Consider the following 18359-nt stretch of genomic DNA (forward strand, 5'->3'; position numbering starts at 1 on the left):
CAGAGGAATGGAATGGTGGGGGAAGGAGGCACAGAAGAGGTAAAATTTGAGTAGAACTTTAAAAAAAAGTTGTGAGGAGACGAGAAAAGAGTCTTGGCAGAGAGGAAGTTTCATCCAAAACCCAGGAAGAGAAAAACCAGGGCATAACTGGAGAGAATGACTAAATAATTCTGGCTAGAGTAGAAGGTTGAAAGGACAATGTGTAAAAACAAAGCAAAAATCAAAGTTCATATTTTGTCACATGGAATCAACATACAAAATCATTTCTAGTTAATTTTAGTTTAGTTCTAGTTCTAGTTAATTTACATTTTAGTTAATTGTTACAGTTCCCACCCGTGGCTGGAACAGCCACACCAAGGCCCACAGTTCAGTATGAAGCATATTTTCAGCATATGTTTCTTTACTTAAAGAAGAAGAATAACTCATGGTCATTGAACATTTTCTTCATATCAGAGAGCATGCTGAGCACTATATTCTATTTTAGTATTCTGTTCAGTATTCTATTTAAATTAAATGAAATTAATGCTGTCCTATGGTAGATCACACTTCACAGATGAAATTACCATATGAAAATATTATATATATTCGAGTTGAGTAGCTCACCCAATGTCACATGATCAGTGTGACAGAGGGGATTTAAACAGCTGTGTTCTCAGCTACTATAATTACTAACATTGTCCACAGGGTCTTCTTTCTCTAGATTTTTCTTTATAATTTTTTCTGTGGCATGTGTCCCCTCAGGTGTTCAGATTTTCTGTTATTCTGAGGGTTTTTTTTTTTTTTTGCTGGACACAGAGTTTTTTAAATTGGGACTCTGGTTGTTCTTTATATAGGTACAGTCTTGACCAACATTACATACTTTCCATCAGCTTCAGTACTTCCTTAACACCTATAATCAGAAATGCATTCATATACTCATAATAATTTCCAGAGTTTTTGTAATTAAAACATTTTGCATAGCATATATTAGGAATATTTACTAACTTTCCCAGTAACATAAGCCAAAAATAAAAAACTGTACTGGATACAAAATGAGACTAACTTCAACTGATTACAACAATCATTATTATTATACCCATGTGTCTCACATCAAGTGAGAGATATGACTGGAAGGTGAATTAAAATGTTAATTGGCTGTCTAGTTACAGAGGGTGGATTTTACATTATAGCCTTAGGGATCCTTAAAAAGGTTTTGAGTGGGGCAGTGAAATGCTGAAACCAATATTTTAGGAAGATAAATCTGGTGTTGGTATGCAGGAAACTGAAGAAAAAAGAAACTAATGGGCAAACATCTAAAAGACAACAACCCCAGGACTGAGTATGAAGGACGTTTAAAAAAGGTAAAAGCAACATTACTTATGATGTATTGGATATTTGGCTTAAGAGTAAGGCAGAACATGTGAGTGCTACCAAAATTATGATCACGCTCATAAACCATAAAAGACACACACACACACACACACACACACACACATATTTCCCTGTTTAGCTGTCAACTAAGAAGCTTAATCCCATAGATTCAGCATCAACTTCCATGCAGAGGAAATGCCTTCCATCAGGTCCCTCCTTTACATCCTTGGAGCTCATGGACCTAACCACCAAAAGTTCTCCTATAACACACGAACACACACAATGTCTTCATGGTCACATGTTTCATGTAGTTTCTCCTACACAAAGGACAATCAACCTATTTATTAAGCACCCACTATATGGCAGCTGTTGTATCTTGATCATTTCACCAAATCTTCAAAACAAGCCTATGGTAGGTAGTAAATGATTATTCTTGTATTACAGAGGAAGAAAGTGGAGCTCAGAGAGATTAAGGGACTTGATCAAGCACCACAGCTGGAGTAAAGAGAGCAAGAGAGAGAAGAGAGACCAAAAATAATACTTTTCATTTCAATAACATTTTTATTTACAAAACATATTCACAATCTTTATTTCTTTGCCCCCTAAAATAATTCTCTTATCAATAGGAAATAGAGTTTTCAGGGACAGCTTCTTAGATAACATTATTTGAAGCTGTTAGGCCTAACTTAGGTATGAAGAAATCTTTCTCCTAAAATACCAGCTTCCTCAATGTTCCCTGTAATTTGCAAGATCTCTACTTCCCTAAGGAGTATACTTACTCACCCCTTCTCAAGAAACTAATCTTAAATGTTTATCCCTACCACATCTGAAATCATACCTTTGGAAAGACAAAGAGGGGCAGAGAAATAACAAAAGCAGCTAAAGTTCAATCCATATCTAAGACATTCTTATTTGTTCACAGAGAAAACTCCATTCATGTTGATGTTGGCCTTTTAAGTGACATGAATATGACTTACTAACCTGGCTTGATACTAAATGCCTGAAAATGGTTCTATCTAAAGAGTGAACTGAGAGTAGTGCCCGTGGACTTGATTGGTTCATGGAGAATGTCCTGATTTATGTCCCCCTCCCCCCAAAGAATATGCACTAAAAGTTTACTTGAGGTGATTATTTCAGAGGGTCCAACTGAAATTTCTTGCAAAAGTTTGGCTATCTCTAGTCTATAATCTTCAGATATGAAAATATCTAGGAAATTCTGAGGAAAAAATCATAACATATTCATTATCCATCTAATATTTTCATCCTCTCTTCTAAGCCCAGAAAGTTATTTTAGTGTTTCCTTCTAGGTTGTGTGTATGTTGGGAAAAGGGAGGAGAGTTACTTTTACCACAACAAACATGAAAGTGAAAATCCTGAGAATACTAGCACTGGGTCACTAACTTTACCTGAAGATAAAAACCTGCACAAAACAGATAAGGGTTTATTTTGTCCCTATTTTACATATATTTCCCCCAGCTCACCAAAACCATTGTCTTCAGAGTTTATGTTCATTATTCCTTCAGTGTCTTCTCTGCAATCGAGTTCTCTGAATAAATACAGGGGTTGAGTTACAATTAAAAATAATGAGACTCTACTGGGCCAATGTCCTTGCATGAAATAAAAGGGTGTGGGCTAATTGCAGGAGCAGAGTTGTGGTTTTTTTCCCCCATTTAGCTTCACTTTGATTGGTGGATTGGCACTTTAAATAAAGGTTTCAGGTCTTCCCTGAATGAGGGATACAGAGTGAGTCCCAGGCACAGTCCAGAAAAAAATTTTAATCTTCTTCTCTTTGAACTATCTTGGTTGGCATCACCAGGCCCTGAGAGCACAGTGCATGCCAGCATTGAAGGTAAAATGTGATTTTATGATTTCCATGTGATTCCTGTAAGTTCTTTTTTTCCTATCTCCAGGCAGCTTTTATAAAGAGGATTTATCTTCATTTGTCACCAGAAGCTGAATAATAGCTTATTGTGAACCATTATTAGCATATTCCAGAGGAGACCTGCCTAATACCCTTTCAGCTAAGGAAAAAAAGAGTTACCTATAGATTTTTTTTACTATTTGTGATTGTTAGTGACAGCACCTAATTTGGAAAAGTATTAGAAGTTGAGCAAATCTCTTGACTAGTCAAATTTCTGTTCATGTGAGAGTTTATAAAGTGCATTCTGGACTTATAGAATAAACTAAAGAGATAATTCATTTTAGAAAGAAGAAAACTCAATTTTGAGACATATTTTCCACCAATATCAAAGGAAATTGAAATATTTAGTTAATTTTTATTTTTAAAAGATAATTATTGGCATGGTTTCCTGGCTAACCTAAACATGGAATGGTATACCCTTTATATCTGCACATAAAGGTTTGTTATGAAATGACTATTGGTTGTATTACATTTAAAATGCATTTCAAAATTTATTCTGGAGGGAAACAAAGTAAAAAATCCTGTGAATCATACTTCATAGACCAACATTTCACATAGTGGAAGGGATTTTTTAATTCATTTAAAAAATTTAATTTAATGAATTTAATTTAATGAATTTAATTCATTTAATTCATTTTAATTCATTTTCATTTATGAAATGAAATTAAATATTCATGGAATTGTTCCCACATGTTCATTTAGGTGGTAGCTCTGTAAAAAAAAAAAAAGTACTCAGAAATTTTTTAATTGCTCATCAATTCATTCCAAAAGCTAATAAATAAAAATCAGTTGTTTGGCAACATTTATTTGTTTTGGTTTTGTTTTGTTTTGTTTTGAATCTAGTCGTTTTGGAAGAGCAAAGAGCTCATGGAAATATTGTCTTTTAGCCATTCTGAAATAAAAATTCATCCGATTTGATTCTCCAATCCAACTCTGTTTCAGATCCCACTTTTCAAAATGAAAGACATGATACTGATCTTGTGCCTCCTGAAAATGAGTTCTGCAGTGCCGGTAAGTCAGTTTTCTAGAGGGTACCCTAGTAGAGACATTGCCAGACACCAAACAACACTGAAGGAAGTGGCTGAGTGTCCATAATTGGACTCATTGGGATTAATCCAGTGGTATCTTCCTACTGAGCCAAAAGTCAGGTGCCCAGATGTCAGCCCTTATAATTGAAAAGCAGTAAGCCAAATATAAAATTTTCTTATACAAAAAGATATTTTAAATTTTCCAAAGACAACTTCTACATCTTATTCCATTCACTCAAAGCTAAAAGATGTATGTGGTCTCCAACAATGTCACAGCACAAATTTATTATCAATTACCTGCTACCATTATGAAATCGAAATGGAAAGAGGAAATTTCTCCAAAAAAGTAAAGTACGTTTTCTTCTTCATTTTTAAAAGAACAGGGCCTCCCTGGTGGCGCAGTGGTTGAGAGTCCGCCTGCCGATGCAGGGGATACGGGTTCGTGCCCCGGTCTGGGAGGATCCCATATGCCGCGGAGCGGCTGGGCCCGTGAGCCATGGCCGCTGGGCCTGCGCGTCCGGAGCCTGTGCTCCGCAACGGGAGAGGCCACAACAGTGAGAGGCCCGCATACCGCAAAAAGAAAAAAAAAAAAAAAAAAAAAAAAAGAACAGCATTAGCCAAATTACTACAGTTACAAAACTGAGCTAAGTAATTCCATTTGAAGCTAGTAATTAACCAACAAATTTGCCTTATAGGGAGATACTGTGTGACTAAGTGCTGAAGTTTCTTAAATTAAAACACGCCATGCAATGGGCTACTTGTATGTTACAGTCCTGCACCTGGTACATTCTATCATATATTGAGATGATTTCATATGAATACAATCCTTTGAGCACTGAACTACTCCAGCCAATATCATGGGATTCTGTTTAAACGAAGACATTATTCAGTTGCTTCATGATTTTGACAAATATTGGCTGAGCATCTGCAGTGTATCCAGCAATGTGCTGGCATTGGAGATGTGAAATTAAATGTGACATGGTTTCTTGTCTTGAGGAGCTCATAGGTGGTCTTAAATGAATTTTAAATATTTAAGTTCCTTGAGACAAAGGAGTAGCCATTTGAGCTTCTTAAAGTTAAAACATTTTGAAAAAGGGGGATGAAAACTGACTACTAGGATGAAAACCTCCATCCTACAGATAAAAAGAGTTTCTTTTACATTACTCAACATGAATTTTAAATGAAAGAAAAATTAAAGCTGCCACCTTAGCTTACCTTTTTATGATACTGACATTGGGGTCACCTAAGCCATCTACCATCAGTCTAACACCTTAACACCCTTGGAACTTACAATGGTCCACACCTGTGTCAGTCAGGTCCACTCTGAGCAAGAGAACAATGGCTTAAGATTGCCAACTGCCAAATCAGATGTTCTTCTCCTTTTACTTCCTCGTGGGAAAGATATCCTCTGTCTATCTGCATTCATGTAAATATTGCTCATTAATTCATGACTTTGATCAAATAGAAGCAAAGTATACTTTGTCCTGTAGTTGAATCTATCCCAGTTACCTTATTTTTGTACTGGCTAATAGGAGGAAAGAAGGCTCTACTCTCCTATCCCCTCAAATTCCAAACAATTTTCTCACCACACACATACACATATCACTCTTTTTGTCTACAAAGGTAACCTCTTTCTTTACTTGGAGTATTTGCTACACATTTACAACTCCTTCCCTTCTATCCACTTGCAAAACTGAATTATTTGAAGAAATTTGCACCATGACCCAGAAGGTGGGATTTTACCTGTATAAAAATGTAGGACGTGGAGACAAATAACATATGCTCAGAAAAATATTCCTGAACTTCCTCACAAAGGAAAAATAATCCCAATACATTTCGTGGAGACTCCAAAAATACCTGTGGTTTAAATGAAGGAAGTAAGGCATTAAAACCCCTTGGCCCTAGATGTAAGAATATCCAAAGAACCAAAACCCCTCAAAAGCCAATTTACTCTAATTGTTACTCTTCTCTTCCATTCTCTGTTTTTTTCCCCACTCGTATTCATGAATATTAATAAGGATTGGCTTAGAAAGGAAAATATCTTACAGTTTAAAAACCTAGGTAGAAATAGAGCTATATATTTTTTTAACAACTTTTAAATGAACACAGTAAGTATAATAGTACTTGGTACTAGAATACCTTTTATTTCAGAAAAAAATGGCTTTTATATGATCCCCAAAATATAAACACATCAACAGGTTTATACATAAAATAATCTTTCATGATAAAAATAAAAACAAAAAAAGAAGAAAAAAAATTTTAAATAATAATCTTTCACTAAAGATGATGGAGGATTTGTTGAAGCCCTTTGAATGGGAGGCAAGTTAGGTTTCACACATGGTTTTGCCGAATACCATGATCCCACATCATGTTCCACAAACCAGGTATGTAGATTTGTCAAACATACAAGAAAACTGAGTTCGAGTTTGTTCCCTTTGCTTTTCTATGTGATAACATTTAAGTTGAGTTATTAGTTTTCTATTTTGTTTCTTTTACTTCTCATCTGTTTTCAACATAACTTTCAAAGTAAATCAAATTTTGCTTTTAAAGCAATATAGCATTAAGATGTAGACAAAGGGTAGATGATTCATGTGGGAGCAAAATTATTAAATATTAGGAATTCCCTGGTGGTCCAGCGGTTGGGATTCCATGCTTTCACTGCCAAGGACCTGGCTTCAGTCCCTGGTCAGGGAACTAGGATCCCACAAGCCGTATGGTGCAGCCAAAAAAAATTTTTTTAATATTATGTTAATACTCCAAACAATTTAAGTTCTTCTTCATTCTACCCAAAAGCTCAAGTCATTTGGGTAAAAAACCAATATTAGCTGGCCCTTATGTATAGGTGTGGCTTTCTATTTTCAGTGTGTAAGGAAGTTTCTCATCAAAAAAAATTCAAAATTATTTTTATTTCCATTTAGGTGTTTCCTCAGAAACCTAGGACACCAGGCATGGCTAGTTTGAGCCTTGAGGTATGTATTGTCAGAGTACTTACATATCATCTTTACATCGGTATGTTCTTCATAAGAGAAATACATAGGCTGTTTCTCAGTTTTCCTGGCCAGAAGTGAGTGGCTGTCCTCCTGTGTAGTTCTAAAGAAGTTTATGACATTTATTAAAGCCTCATCTTATAATTTTACTGCAATTTAAAATTTTCAGTTGTTTTGGTCTTTAGAACATAATCTGTGTGTGATCAAAGCAGTACTAATATTTAATACCTAATACATATATATACATTAATTGAAACACATTATTCTGAAGTCACAAATGGCTTATACTTAGTTCCTTCTCCATATAGCATATGATAAAGTTCCCATGAGGAAAGTTTATCTTACAAAATGTAATTGTTTATGAGGACTGTAAATAACATTAACACTGTACTATAGTGCCTCCTGCATAGCCTCTGTCTGTCTTATTGCAGTTTTTATACCTAACACATACTCTGTCTAGAAAACCCCAGCAAAATAGAAATGTTTCAGATATCAGTAAAAAAATATAAACAGCTATGAATAGAAAAATATTTATGAGATTACAAATTTTTCACAAGGTCTTGCAAAACTTATTTATATCATGACAGTCTGAGGGCAATCAATACTTTGTGCTAGAAGCTTATTTCACAATGAAGCTAATTTCACTGAGGTTTTTTTTTCTTACTTTCTAGCTTAAACTCAACTCAAAGCACTCTAAACCTCTTCCTAGGAAAAAATGAAATTGACTTTCTGTTGAATTGGCAGCATTCTTGACCATCTATCTAGATACTTACCATTTTCCCCAGTCTTTTTTATATTTATTATTTTGAGAACTTTTACTTGGGAAGGAGGTAGGGTTGTTTTGTTTTAATTTGTTTGGTTTGTTTGCCTGTTTTTTCAAATTCCTCTTTGGGCTGGATTTATAAAAGGCAAAGTAAGTTAAATGGGGGAAAAAAGAGTCAATGAGACAATGTCCTCATGATTATATTGATATTTCAATTCAATGAGCTATTTTCCCATGTTTCAATATGACCTCCACTTAAATGATATTTTCTCTCTTTTAATTAATGATGAAAAGCAAGCTCACTATTTTAATAGCAATGATAACAACAATGGCAGAATCACATTTAACATTTCTACTTTTTAGTGATGATTTGTGTCTCTTATTTTATTCAAATTGACCCACCCCAAACTTTGTGCTAATACTACCACATGTTGAAAATCAACTGTGTCATACACAAAAGGAACATATGTGACAAACACTAACCCACTTTTTTTTCTTTATAGACAATGAGACAGTTGGGAAGTTTGCAGGGATTAAACATGCTTTCTCAGGTAACCTTATTTTCAAATAATTCTTATTGCAAATATTCATGGTGTTGGTGGTAGTGACATTAGCAGCAGCACTGTAATTCATAAAATTTGTTTGTGAATAAACAATATCCTAAATTCTGAAAAAGCAAATGAGTAATTGAGATAACCTAAAACAAAATAAGGACCTAGGACGGGATGGCAGGAGAAAATAAAAATAATGTTGAATTTGTAAGAAAAAAATTCTTTTTTGTATTATTAATTTTATTATACAGCCCAAAATATGAATGCTTAAAAAAGCAAAATCTCAAAGAAATTTTTGGGAATATGTCAGATTGGCTCAGAATAAAAAGCAAGTCTATTGGAAGACATAACCTAGTCACATTAAATTAACCAATAACACTCTTATTTTTGCTATTTCTACACTTTCTGTGGATTTTTTAGAAAATGGAAACCAAGTTTAAGAAAACACTGAAATATAAGCATACTTTTTTTCTCCATGTCTTTAGTATTCAAGATTTGGCTTTGGGAAATCATTTAATTCTTTGTGGATGCATGGTCTCCTCCCACCACATTCCTCTTTCCTGTGGATGAGACCAAGGGAACATGAAACTCAACAGGTAAGTTAATTACATCAATGTGTCTGAAACTGCAAGCTTTAAAATATTCCCCTACTTGCCTTCTCTAAGTTTTCATATAGTAACCACAGACAGGTAACAGTAATGAATAAAAATTTTCCAGATAACAATAAATCAAAACCTATAACTGTTTTTAGTACTTAGGAAAATTTAAAATAAAATGGTCCAAATTTTCAACCCATTTGTATATTTACTTCAAATAGGAAGATATGGTTTCCAAAATATAGAGACCTATGTTAAAGATATGAACAATAACAATAAATAAACTAGCCTGAAAAAGAAAGCAGGCTATATCCTGGAAAATTCTGATTTTAGTCAAGATTCCTTAAATAATTACTAAAAGACACATTTAAAATGATGCCAAATATTCCTAGTTAAAACATCATAAACCCTAAGCAATTAATAAATACATCAATCAGTTAATCATTATTTATTAGATACCTAACAAATACATAAACCAAACGGTAGATTGGAAATGAAAGTGAAGGCATTTAAGAATGACTTCAAAGCTTACAAAATTTCACATCTGATTAGGGGATAAGACAAGACAACATATTATAAGGTGCTAAGTTGTGAGGTATAAGTAATGAATGAGGTACAAGTAATGAAAGCCCAGGAGTTTAGAGATGGGCAATGGTTGAAGACATGAAGCACAGCCAGATTGTTGTGAGACTCTTTTTTGTTTGTTTGTTTGTTTTGCGGTACGCGGGCCTCTCACTGTTGTGGCCTCTCCCGTTGCGGAGCACAGGCTCCAGACGCGCAGGCTCAGTGGCCATGGCTCACGGGCCCAGCCGCTCCGCGGCATGTAGGATCTTCCCGGACCGGGGCACGAACCAGTGTCCCCTGCATTGGCAGGCGGACTCTCAACCACTGCACCACCAGGGAAGCCCTGTTTTTTGTTTTGTTTTGTTTTGTTTTAACATCTTTATTGGAGTGTAACTGCTTTACAATGTGTGTTAGTTTCCACTGTATAACAAAGTGAATCAACTATACATATACATATATCCCCATACCTCCTCCCTCTTGCGTCTTCCTCCCATCCTCCCTATCCCAACCCTCTAGATGGAGACTTCTAAGCCACTTTGAGGATCTTGCAAACAATTTAAAAATAATAGGGAGCTGTTCACACAGGTAATTTCAAAGAGGAGCAACAAAACATGGTTGTTTTAACAGGAACTTTTGATTCCAGATGGTTTTCCATAACAAGCAGCATTACTCACCAAGCCACATTTAGTGGGACAGTAAATTATGTTAATGGTGATTCTTTCTCCACTTGATTGTTTCCAAAATGAACTCATGATGTAAGAATTTGATTGGTATTTTATTTAACTACCCTTTCTCCTTTCATTAACTCAAAAAATATATTATCTAACCTGTGCCAGTCACTTATTAGGACCTATGTTAAGTCCTGGGGCTATAAAGATATATAAGACATTATTCTCTGTCAGTTGACCAAGGGACAAAGTTTATCACGAGTAATTGTAATCCAGTGAGAAAGTGTTAAAATAGAGATACATAGAGGCAGCTGTGGGAACCCAGAGGACGAAACGGCTCAGTCTACCCAGAAGTTCATATAGCTTTCCATCTTCATGCACAGTGGTAGTCCCAAAGGAAATAGGGGAGGTAAACACCTACCAGACTGCTCCCCAAAACACTGACTTTAAGTGAATCAGTGCTTCCTATGGAACACATCTTCAAGACAAGTCTCCTAGACTCTCTTCCAAGTAGAAAGTTCCCCAAGCCCTTTTGCTTTGTCAGACACCACAGTTCAGTGAGTCATCACTTCCTGACGCTCCTTTCAAATTTCTCTGCAGTATGAATATTCTTTGCCTGTGCATCCCCCACCTCTCCCATCACAGCCATCCCTGCAGCCTCCACAGCCAGGACAGAAACCTTTCCTCCAGCCCACCGTTGTAACCTCCATCCAGAACACAGTCCAGAAGGGAATACCTCAGCCTCCAATTTACCCGGGACAGCCACCCTTGCAGCAATCAGAGGGGCCAATGATTCAACAGGTGGCACCATCAGAAAAGCCACCAAAGACCAAGGTAATTCCTTTCTCTGAAGTCAGATCTGGATCGTCCATTAACTTAGTGAAAGAAAACCAATTTGCAGAGCACATTTAAATAATCAGAGCTTTGGGCATAATGCACGAAAATACAAATATGTTTTTGAGAAATTGACATATCTGGGAGTAGAATATAAATATCCATTCCTGCCCTTTGCCATCTGAGATGGGGCATGTATTCTAAAAGATCCTGTTCCTGTAAAATTGGTTTCTTAGTTACAAAAGATGAAAGCTTTCAGAGGAAATAGGACAGCCCAGAGAAGTCCAGGCTTCTTATCATCAGGCTCTTTTTTCAATGTTGGAAGGACTGAGAAGAGTGATTGATCCCTCAGCATTGCAAATAGTATTTTTGCATTATTATTTCTCTATCTGGTAACAGAGAAGACAATCAAGCAAAAGTATCATGTAATAATATTGAGACAAGCACAATGGACAGAAAAGGAAGGTATCATGTAACTAGTATGCTGCAGGCATTTAACATCCCCACATATCATCCTGACTCCAATCCTATGAAGATAGATATTATCATCCTTTTTTAAAAAGACAGATTTTAAGAGGTTATAAAATTTTCCCAGTATTACACAAAAATTAAGTGGCACAGCCAACATTCAAACCAATCTGGCATGCTCTGATTCCAAAATTCATTACTTTCTATTCTGAAAAACAAAGCAAACTCATGACAGACATGCCCCATCTCCCCTCTGTGCACTTGAGTCATGTCAGTAAAGGGCAACTGTAATCTCTTTGGCTGTACCCTTGGAGACGAAATGAAAGTAAAAACAAGGAAATTCATTTTAGATTGTTTTTCCATAATCGTAAATACGATAAGAACATTTTAAGTTCACTTCGTCTATTTTAATTGTTCAGTAATTTTAATATTTATCTGTAATGCAGTTGCCAGGAATGAATTTTGCTGATCCACAAGATCCATCGGTAAGTACAAATCTCAGTAAGACACCTTCTTGGGAAATACATCTCTATACTTCAAGGAAGGAGAGTAAAAAATTTTAATTGCCCCATTTATCTATAAATATGAAATATAACGGGTTCCTTTGTTTGCTTAAGTATTAAATACTTGTTTATCATAGTAATCCATCTGAAAATGTGTTTCATATAACTCCTAGAAATGGCCGTAATGGGAGGTTTGATCTGTGTTATAGCAAATATGAATTGCTTATTCTCTTTCTACCACTTAAAGATGTTTCCAATAGCCCGTTTGATATCTCGGGGACCGGTGCCACAAAATAAACCACCTCCAGTAAGTTTTTTTAATACCACTTCTCTGTGATTTACTTAAAAGTTCTTCTCTTGGGAAATGCATTTTGTGATGATTATTGTATTTATATTTAGCTTTATCCAGGAATATTTTACATGTCCTATGGAGCAAATCAATTGGTAAGTCTTTATCCTATAAAAAGTACCATTTTAATTAAATGTTATCTTAAGAGATAATATTATAAAATCTAGGCCTCAAACAATAGATTCCATATTCTCTGAATGCCTAAGTTAGCAACTGAAATGGCAAGGAGGCACACTTCCTATTTGGATAATTCTGGCCAGGCATACAAACACACACACACACACACACACACACAGTGGCATTAAAGAAAAGGTAAACTTTCTATCTTAATTATCCAAATTGGCTACATTTATTTAATAATGACTCATCTCCCCACTTTACCCTGCCTCTGGACACAGCATTAATATTAAGGTTTAAAGAAAGACTAAATGACTTTTAACTTTGTCTTGAGTAGTTACAAAGATAGTAAGAGTCAGCTGGCTCATAATATGATGCTGTGTTTCTTTTTGAACAGAACGCTCCTGCCAGACTTGGCATCATGAGCTCAGAAGAAATGGCTGTGAGTAATGTCTTCAAAGTCTTCTTAAAATAGTGGCCAAGGGAGAACAGTCACAGATGACTGGATGCAAGAGGTGTTGGCCCTGAATGTAGCTGAATATACAGCATGGGACTCAAGTTGTTCCACTCCAAAACCAAAAGTTTGATTCTGAAGCAGCATGCAAAGATTTCATCACATTTCCCATATAGTCATTTCTGAGTGATGACCATTCTTGCACATAGGATTTTGCCCATTTCTTGAATAGGAGAACAGGAGAAACCTCTCTTGAAAAGCCACCATTATTGAACAGCAAACGTTTCAAACCAAAAAAGATACACATGATTCATGAAGTTCTCGTTACTTCTCAGACCACTTAACCCCTCAAAACAACAAATTCAACAAAATTGTAAATCATTTAGACCTCAAAATTGAGAGATCAAAAAGAAAAAAAATTAACCAGGTTTAAAATTTGATTATTGTAAAATTCAAAGTACATTAACAATGTAAGTCAAGTGTACTCTTATTCTCTTATCATTATCTATGCATATTACAACTTTAAAATTTGAGATCAATAGACTCACACAATTGGACTTTTTTCCCTCAGAAACTTCTACATTACATCTGTTAGAGCACAAAGCAAAACAAAACAAAACCGTACTGAATTAACAAATCATTATCAACTACGGATCCTATTGAGTTAATAAATACATGTAAACATGCTATCACTGAAAGAAAACTTGAATCTCAACATTATTGAGTGCCTTCTGCGAGTGAGACACATAAAAAGATCCTATGGGGCTTCCCTGGTGGCGCAGTGGTTGAGAGTCCGCCTGCCGATGCAGGGGACACGGGTTCGTGCCCCTATCCCGGAAGATCCCACATGCCGCGGAGCGGCTGGGCCCGCGAGCCATGGCCGCGGAGCCTGTGTGTCCGGAGCCTGTGCTCCGCAACGGGAGAGGCCACAGCAGTGAGAGGCCCGCGTACAGCAAAAAAAAAAAAAAAAAAAAAAAAAAAAAAAAAAAAGATCCTATGGAGGCAAGATAAATAAGATAAGGTTCCTGATCTCAGGGGGTTCACAGTCTAGTCAGTGGAAAAAATAGATACAGGGGCAGAAAATGTGAAAATTATGTGATAAGGGTAGCAGCCCAGGGGTTCACAGTGCCATCCCTGGAGGAGATGATGGGAAAATCTGTGAGTGGAGAGCCAGGAGAAGATAAGAGGAAAAGGTACTGACTCTACATAACACCAACGAGACGGGTTGAAAATTCAAGTGTGTTAATTATTATTTTAGAATTTTAATTAATTTATATTTTGCCTCATTCTTAAAAGATTTTCCTGTAGCTTATGAAAAACACAATAAATATAACCAAAACATTGAAGATAGAATTTAAAATGAGGAAATGAGAATACAGATATGCAAGTTACAAAGCCCTGCACACTTGCTGTAAGAAGCCCAAGATTTGGTCCTGAAATTTTTTGCAACAAAGGAAAAAAGGACACATGGTCAGTTCTAGAATTTTAACTGTCCACAGGAAGAAAATATTTGTTTCTCCAGAGGGAGGAAGGGAGGGAAGAAGGAAGGAAAGAGAGAAGGAAGGAAGGAAAAAATCTTAAAGCAAAAGAAAAAAATATTACATGGGGCTTCATTCATTTTGAGGGATACTGGGAAATGATACTGACAATGTCCTCCAAAACTCTGCTCAACAAACTCAGGAATGCATCAGATTTTGTTTGTCTTATGATGGTATTGCCCTTTTCAACTGCTTATTGTTTTCTTAAAATGAAATTCAAACTACCTTTTGCCTGTAGACTTGGTTCTACCCTACTTCCCTGCTTCTTTCCCTCTTACCCTTCGGCAGGCATTCAAAGGGTCTTCATCTCCCTTTCAAAGAAGTGAGCGTCCCCACCCAGAAAAGTACAGAAGCCAATTTAGTGAGAAATGTGCTCACACAAAGCTGTCAGCCAATTCTCTGTTCCCTATCAGTTTTTTATGGTTTCTCAGTGAATCTGACTGGTATAATGGCATCGTATAGTTAATAATATGTGATAAATGGTTTTTTCCAGGGAGGAATAGGAGGCCCCATGGCCTATGGAGCCATGTTCCCAGGATTTGGAGGCATGAGGCCCGGCCTTAGAGGGATGCCCCCCAATCCAGCCATGGGCGGGGACTTTACTCTGGAATTTGACTCCCCAGTCGCTGGAACCAAAGGCCCGGAGAAGGGAGAAGGAGGTGCACAAGACCCCCCTGTGCCGGAGGCCAACCCAGCCGATCCGGAAAACCCAGCACTCCTTTCAGAGCTAGCACCTGGTGCCCTCAGAGGGCTTCTTGCTAATCCTAAAGGCAATATCCCCAACCTAGCAAGAGGTCCTGCAGGGCAGAGCAGGGGACCCCTCAGGGTCACCCTAGCAGCCGCAGACCCACTGATGACCCCTGGATTAGCTGATGTTTATGAGACCTACAGTGCTGATGAGACCACAACTCTGGGTCTCCAGGAAGAAACCACCGTGGATTCCACAGTGACCCCTGACAGTCAGCACACATCAATGCCAGGAAACAACGCCCAGCAGCCCCAGATTAAGCATGATGCATGGCATTTCCAAGAGCCCTGAGAGCCTTGAGATATCGGCTACTTTCTGTATGCACAAGCTCCCCAGCTTTGTCCCAATAGTCTATCTTTTTGCAAAAAAACTTATTACCCTCTGCAGCAAAGGCATTAAAAGTGTTAAGCACATATTAATAAATATAAGTGGCTAGAAATAGTATAGGTCCCCTTCTTGCTTTCATTCTCTTATTGAAATAAAATGTGTCGCCTGTCTCTATGATTTAGAAATACTATTAATAATATCAGAGCAAGTCTAAGGGTCTCTGCATTTGAAAACCACCATTTCTTAGCTGTCTTGACATTATAGAATTTCTCTTACTAGCATGACACTGTTATATCCAGGAAATGTGACACTGCTTTGGAAATTTTTATCTAAGCAAAGGCACATATTCTTAGAATTATAAGTTATTTCATTTAAATGTTATTAAATGGGGATTGGTGGACAATCCCTGACTGGTATTACTGGGTTTGGTATACTGGATTTAAAATTCTTATTTGTAGAGTATTTTATTTAATCTAGTAAAAGCATCTAGCCTATTTTAAATAAAAAAATTTTCTCACTGAAACTATCAGAAATTATATGCTTATTATTTACATATATTTAAACGATTAAGAAAAGCATACTCATCACCTGTATTTGCTACTCTTTAACCCATTTTATTCAACTCATTTTTCTTTCCTGGAAGGTTTATTGAGTATCTACCAATGTCCCAGGCACTGTGCTAGGGAACAGCGACACAGCTCCTTCCCTCAGAGCTTTCAATAGGGATGATTGACAAGCAGACAAGCAACCACAGTAATAACAAAAACAGCCACTCTAGGCCAAGCCCGAGTACTTTACATGTATTATCTCACAACAACACTGCAAAATAGATACTCCCAAACCTGCAAACATGTGAAAGTGCTATAACAAGGCCAAGTACAGGGTATTCTGGAACCACAGGGGAGATTAGGGGCATCTCCAGCCTAAGGTTAGGAGCATGAGAGGGGATGGGAGGGATCACACAAGTTTTCTCAGAACACTATCAAAAGCATCTGTAGAATGAGGCCTCCAAGAGGAAGAAACACAAGAAGAGTTATGTGGGCACCATGTAAGAATTATCTCATTTCTGTGAAATATAATGTGGGAAAAGAATAACCAGAAAATGATCATTACTTGTCACCAAAGCTAGGTGTGTATCAGTCAGGGCTATTTGCCTATATTAAGAGGTTCCAAGGCCAGATCTGAAAATTAGCCTCATCCCTAAAAAGAAGTCTCCTCCCCTATTCTCTCCACTTCCTCCCAAGTTGCCCAGCCCAGGTCTTAGGCTCTGTGGAGCTCAGATTCCCCTCCATGCCCTGTGGAGATTTTGGAGATGCAGCCAAGGAAAAGAGCCCTGAGATGCCTCCTGACCTGGGATACTTCAGGAGCCTTAACAGGAACATGCAGCCACCTCCTATTTTCTCTCTCTCTCCAGGCAGAGCTCTGCTCACCCCCACACCATGGGCTAGAGCAGAAGGAGGATGCAGGAGATTCAAATTCAGTTTTTGTCCCATAGTGGCTCTGGCAAAGGTGCAAGGGTAATAGAATGACTGCCATGGTAGCCAGAAGATGCCCACTGAGACCCCCCTTAGCACTCCAGACAGTCTCCTAAAAAGCGATACGGGGATTTCCCTGGCAGTCCAGTAATTAGGACTTCGCCTTCCAATGCAGGGAGTGCGGGTTTGATCCCTGGTCGAGGAGCTAAGATCCCACATGCCTCGGGGCCAAAAATACAAAACCTAAAACAGAAGCAGTATTGAAACAAATTCAATAAAGACTTTTAAAATGGTCCACATCAAAAAAAAAGCAGTATGGTAAAAGACATATAGAGAGATATGGGTTCGAACCTTGACATCACATCTAATCATCTATGAGTCTTTGGAAGTAAGACTTAATCTCTCTTCTCCTGTGTTTTCCTTTCCAAATTGGAGCTACAACCCAACTCACTCACAAGGTTGTTGTGAGGACTAAATGAGATAAAGTACACAGATAAAATTGCTAAATCATAGTAGTTTCCTTCTTTTCCTACTGATCATTTTTATAAGGAGAACCAAGCAAAACAGCAGCAGTAACAGTAGAGAAATGGAATTTTCCCATTATCTGATGAAATTGTGCTTTTCCATTCACACTTCCACACACTACCCTTTTTGTCCTTCTTTGTAATTCAGAGCATACATTTATGAGCTCACATATGCTGGTTTCTCTGATGAATGTTGTCCTATAAAGGGCTCAAAGTTGGTCTCTGCTACTGGCAGGCTGGGCACTTAATTGTGTTAATAGTTAGATCAACTTTGACAAGGTGGGATACCAAGTTGTTGATACCCTGCCACCATAGCCACCTCAAACACCAGTCCATGAGCAAACACCAAGGTGGCCAGGGAAAGAGGCTAAATGTCACCCACAGGAGGAGCCATCTTAATTATTGAGAATTTCTTCTACTATGGCTTCCCTCTACCAGAAATTTACATGAGAAATGAATATCTTCCTACTGTATCCCACCCTGAAGCCTCTATTTAAATAGCCTGCCTTCTAGACTGCCTTATTAGTAATCTTCCAATCTTGTTCTTTCGAAGTCCTTGACCTGCTGACCAATCTGGTGTTGTCCCTGAGTTTG

General features: G+C 37.3%; 1 protein-coding gene across 1 annotated transcript; it reads left to right on the forward strand.

Annotated features, from left to right (window-relative positions):
- Window positions 1-1280: 1280 nt before the first annotated feature.
- Window positions 1281-15730, forward strand: AMBN (ameloblastin; the record flags this gene model as incomplete). The annotated part of the gene is made up of 11 exons (XM_081239586.1): window positions 1281-1340; window positions 4214-4282; window positions 7218-7268; window positions 8553-8600; window positions 9086-9196; window positions 11029-11262; window positions 12177-12215; window positions 12481-12540; window positions 12633-12677; window positions 13097-13141; window positions 15185-15730. The coding sequence occupies 11 exons, from the start codon at window positions 1281-1283 to the stop codon at window positions 15728-15730; spliced, it is 1308 nt and encodes a 435-aa protein (XP_081095712.1).
- Between the last annotated feature and the right edge of the window lie 2629 nt (window positions 15731-18359).

The sequence above is a fragment of the Mesoplodon bidens genome, assembly GCF_964165515.1.
Source record: "Mesoplodon bidens genome assembly, chromosome: 1".
Classification (NCBI taxonomy): Eukaryota; Metazoa; Chordata; class Mammalia; order Artiodactyla; family Ziphiidae; genus Mesoplodon; species Mesoplodon bidens.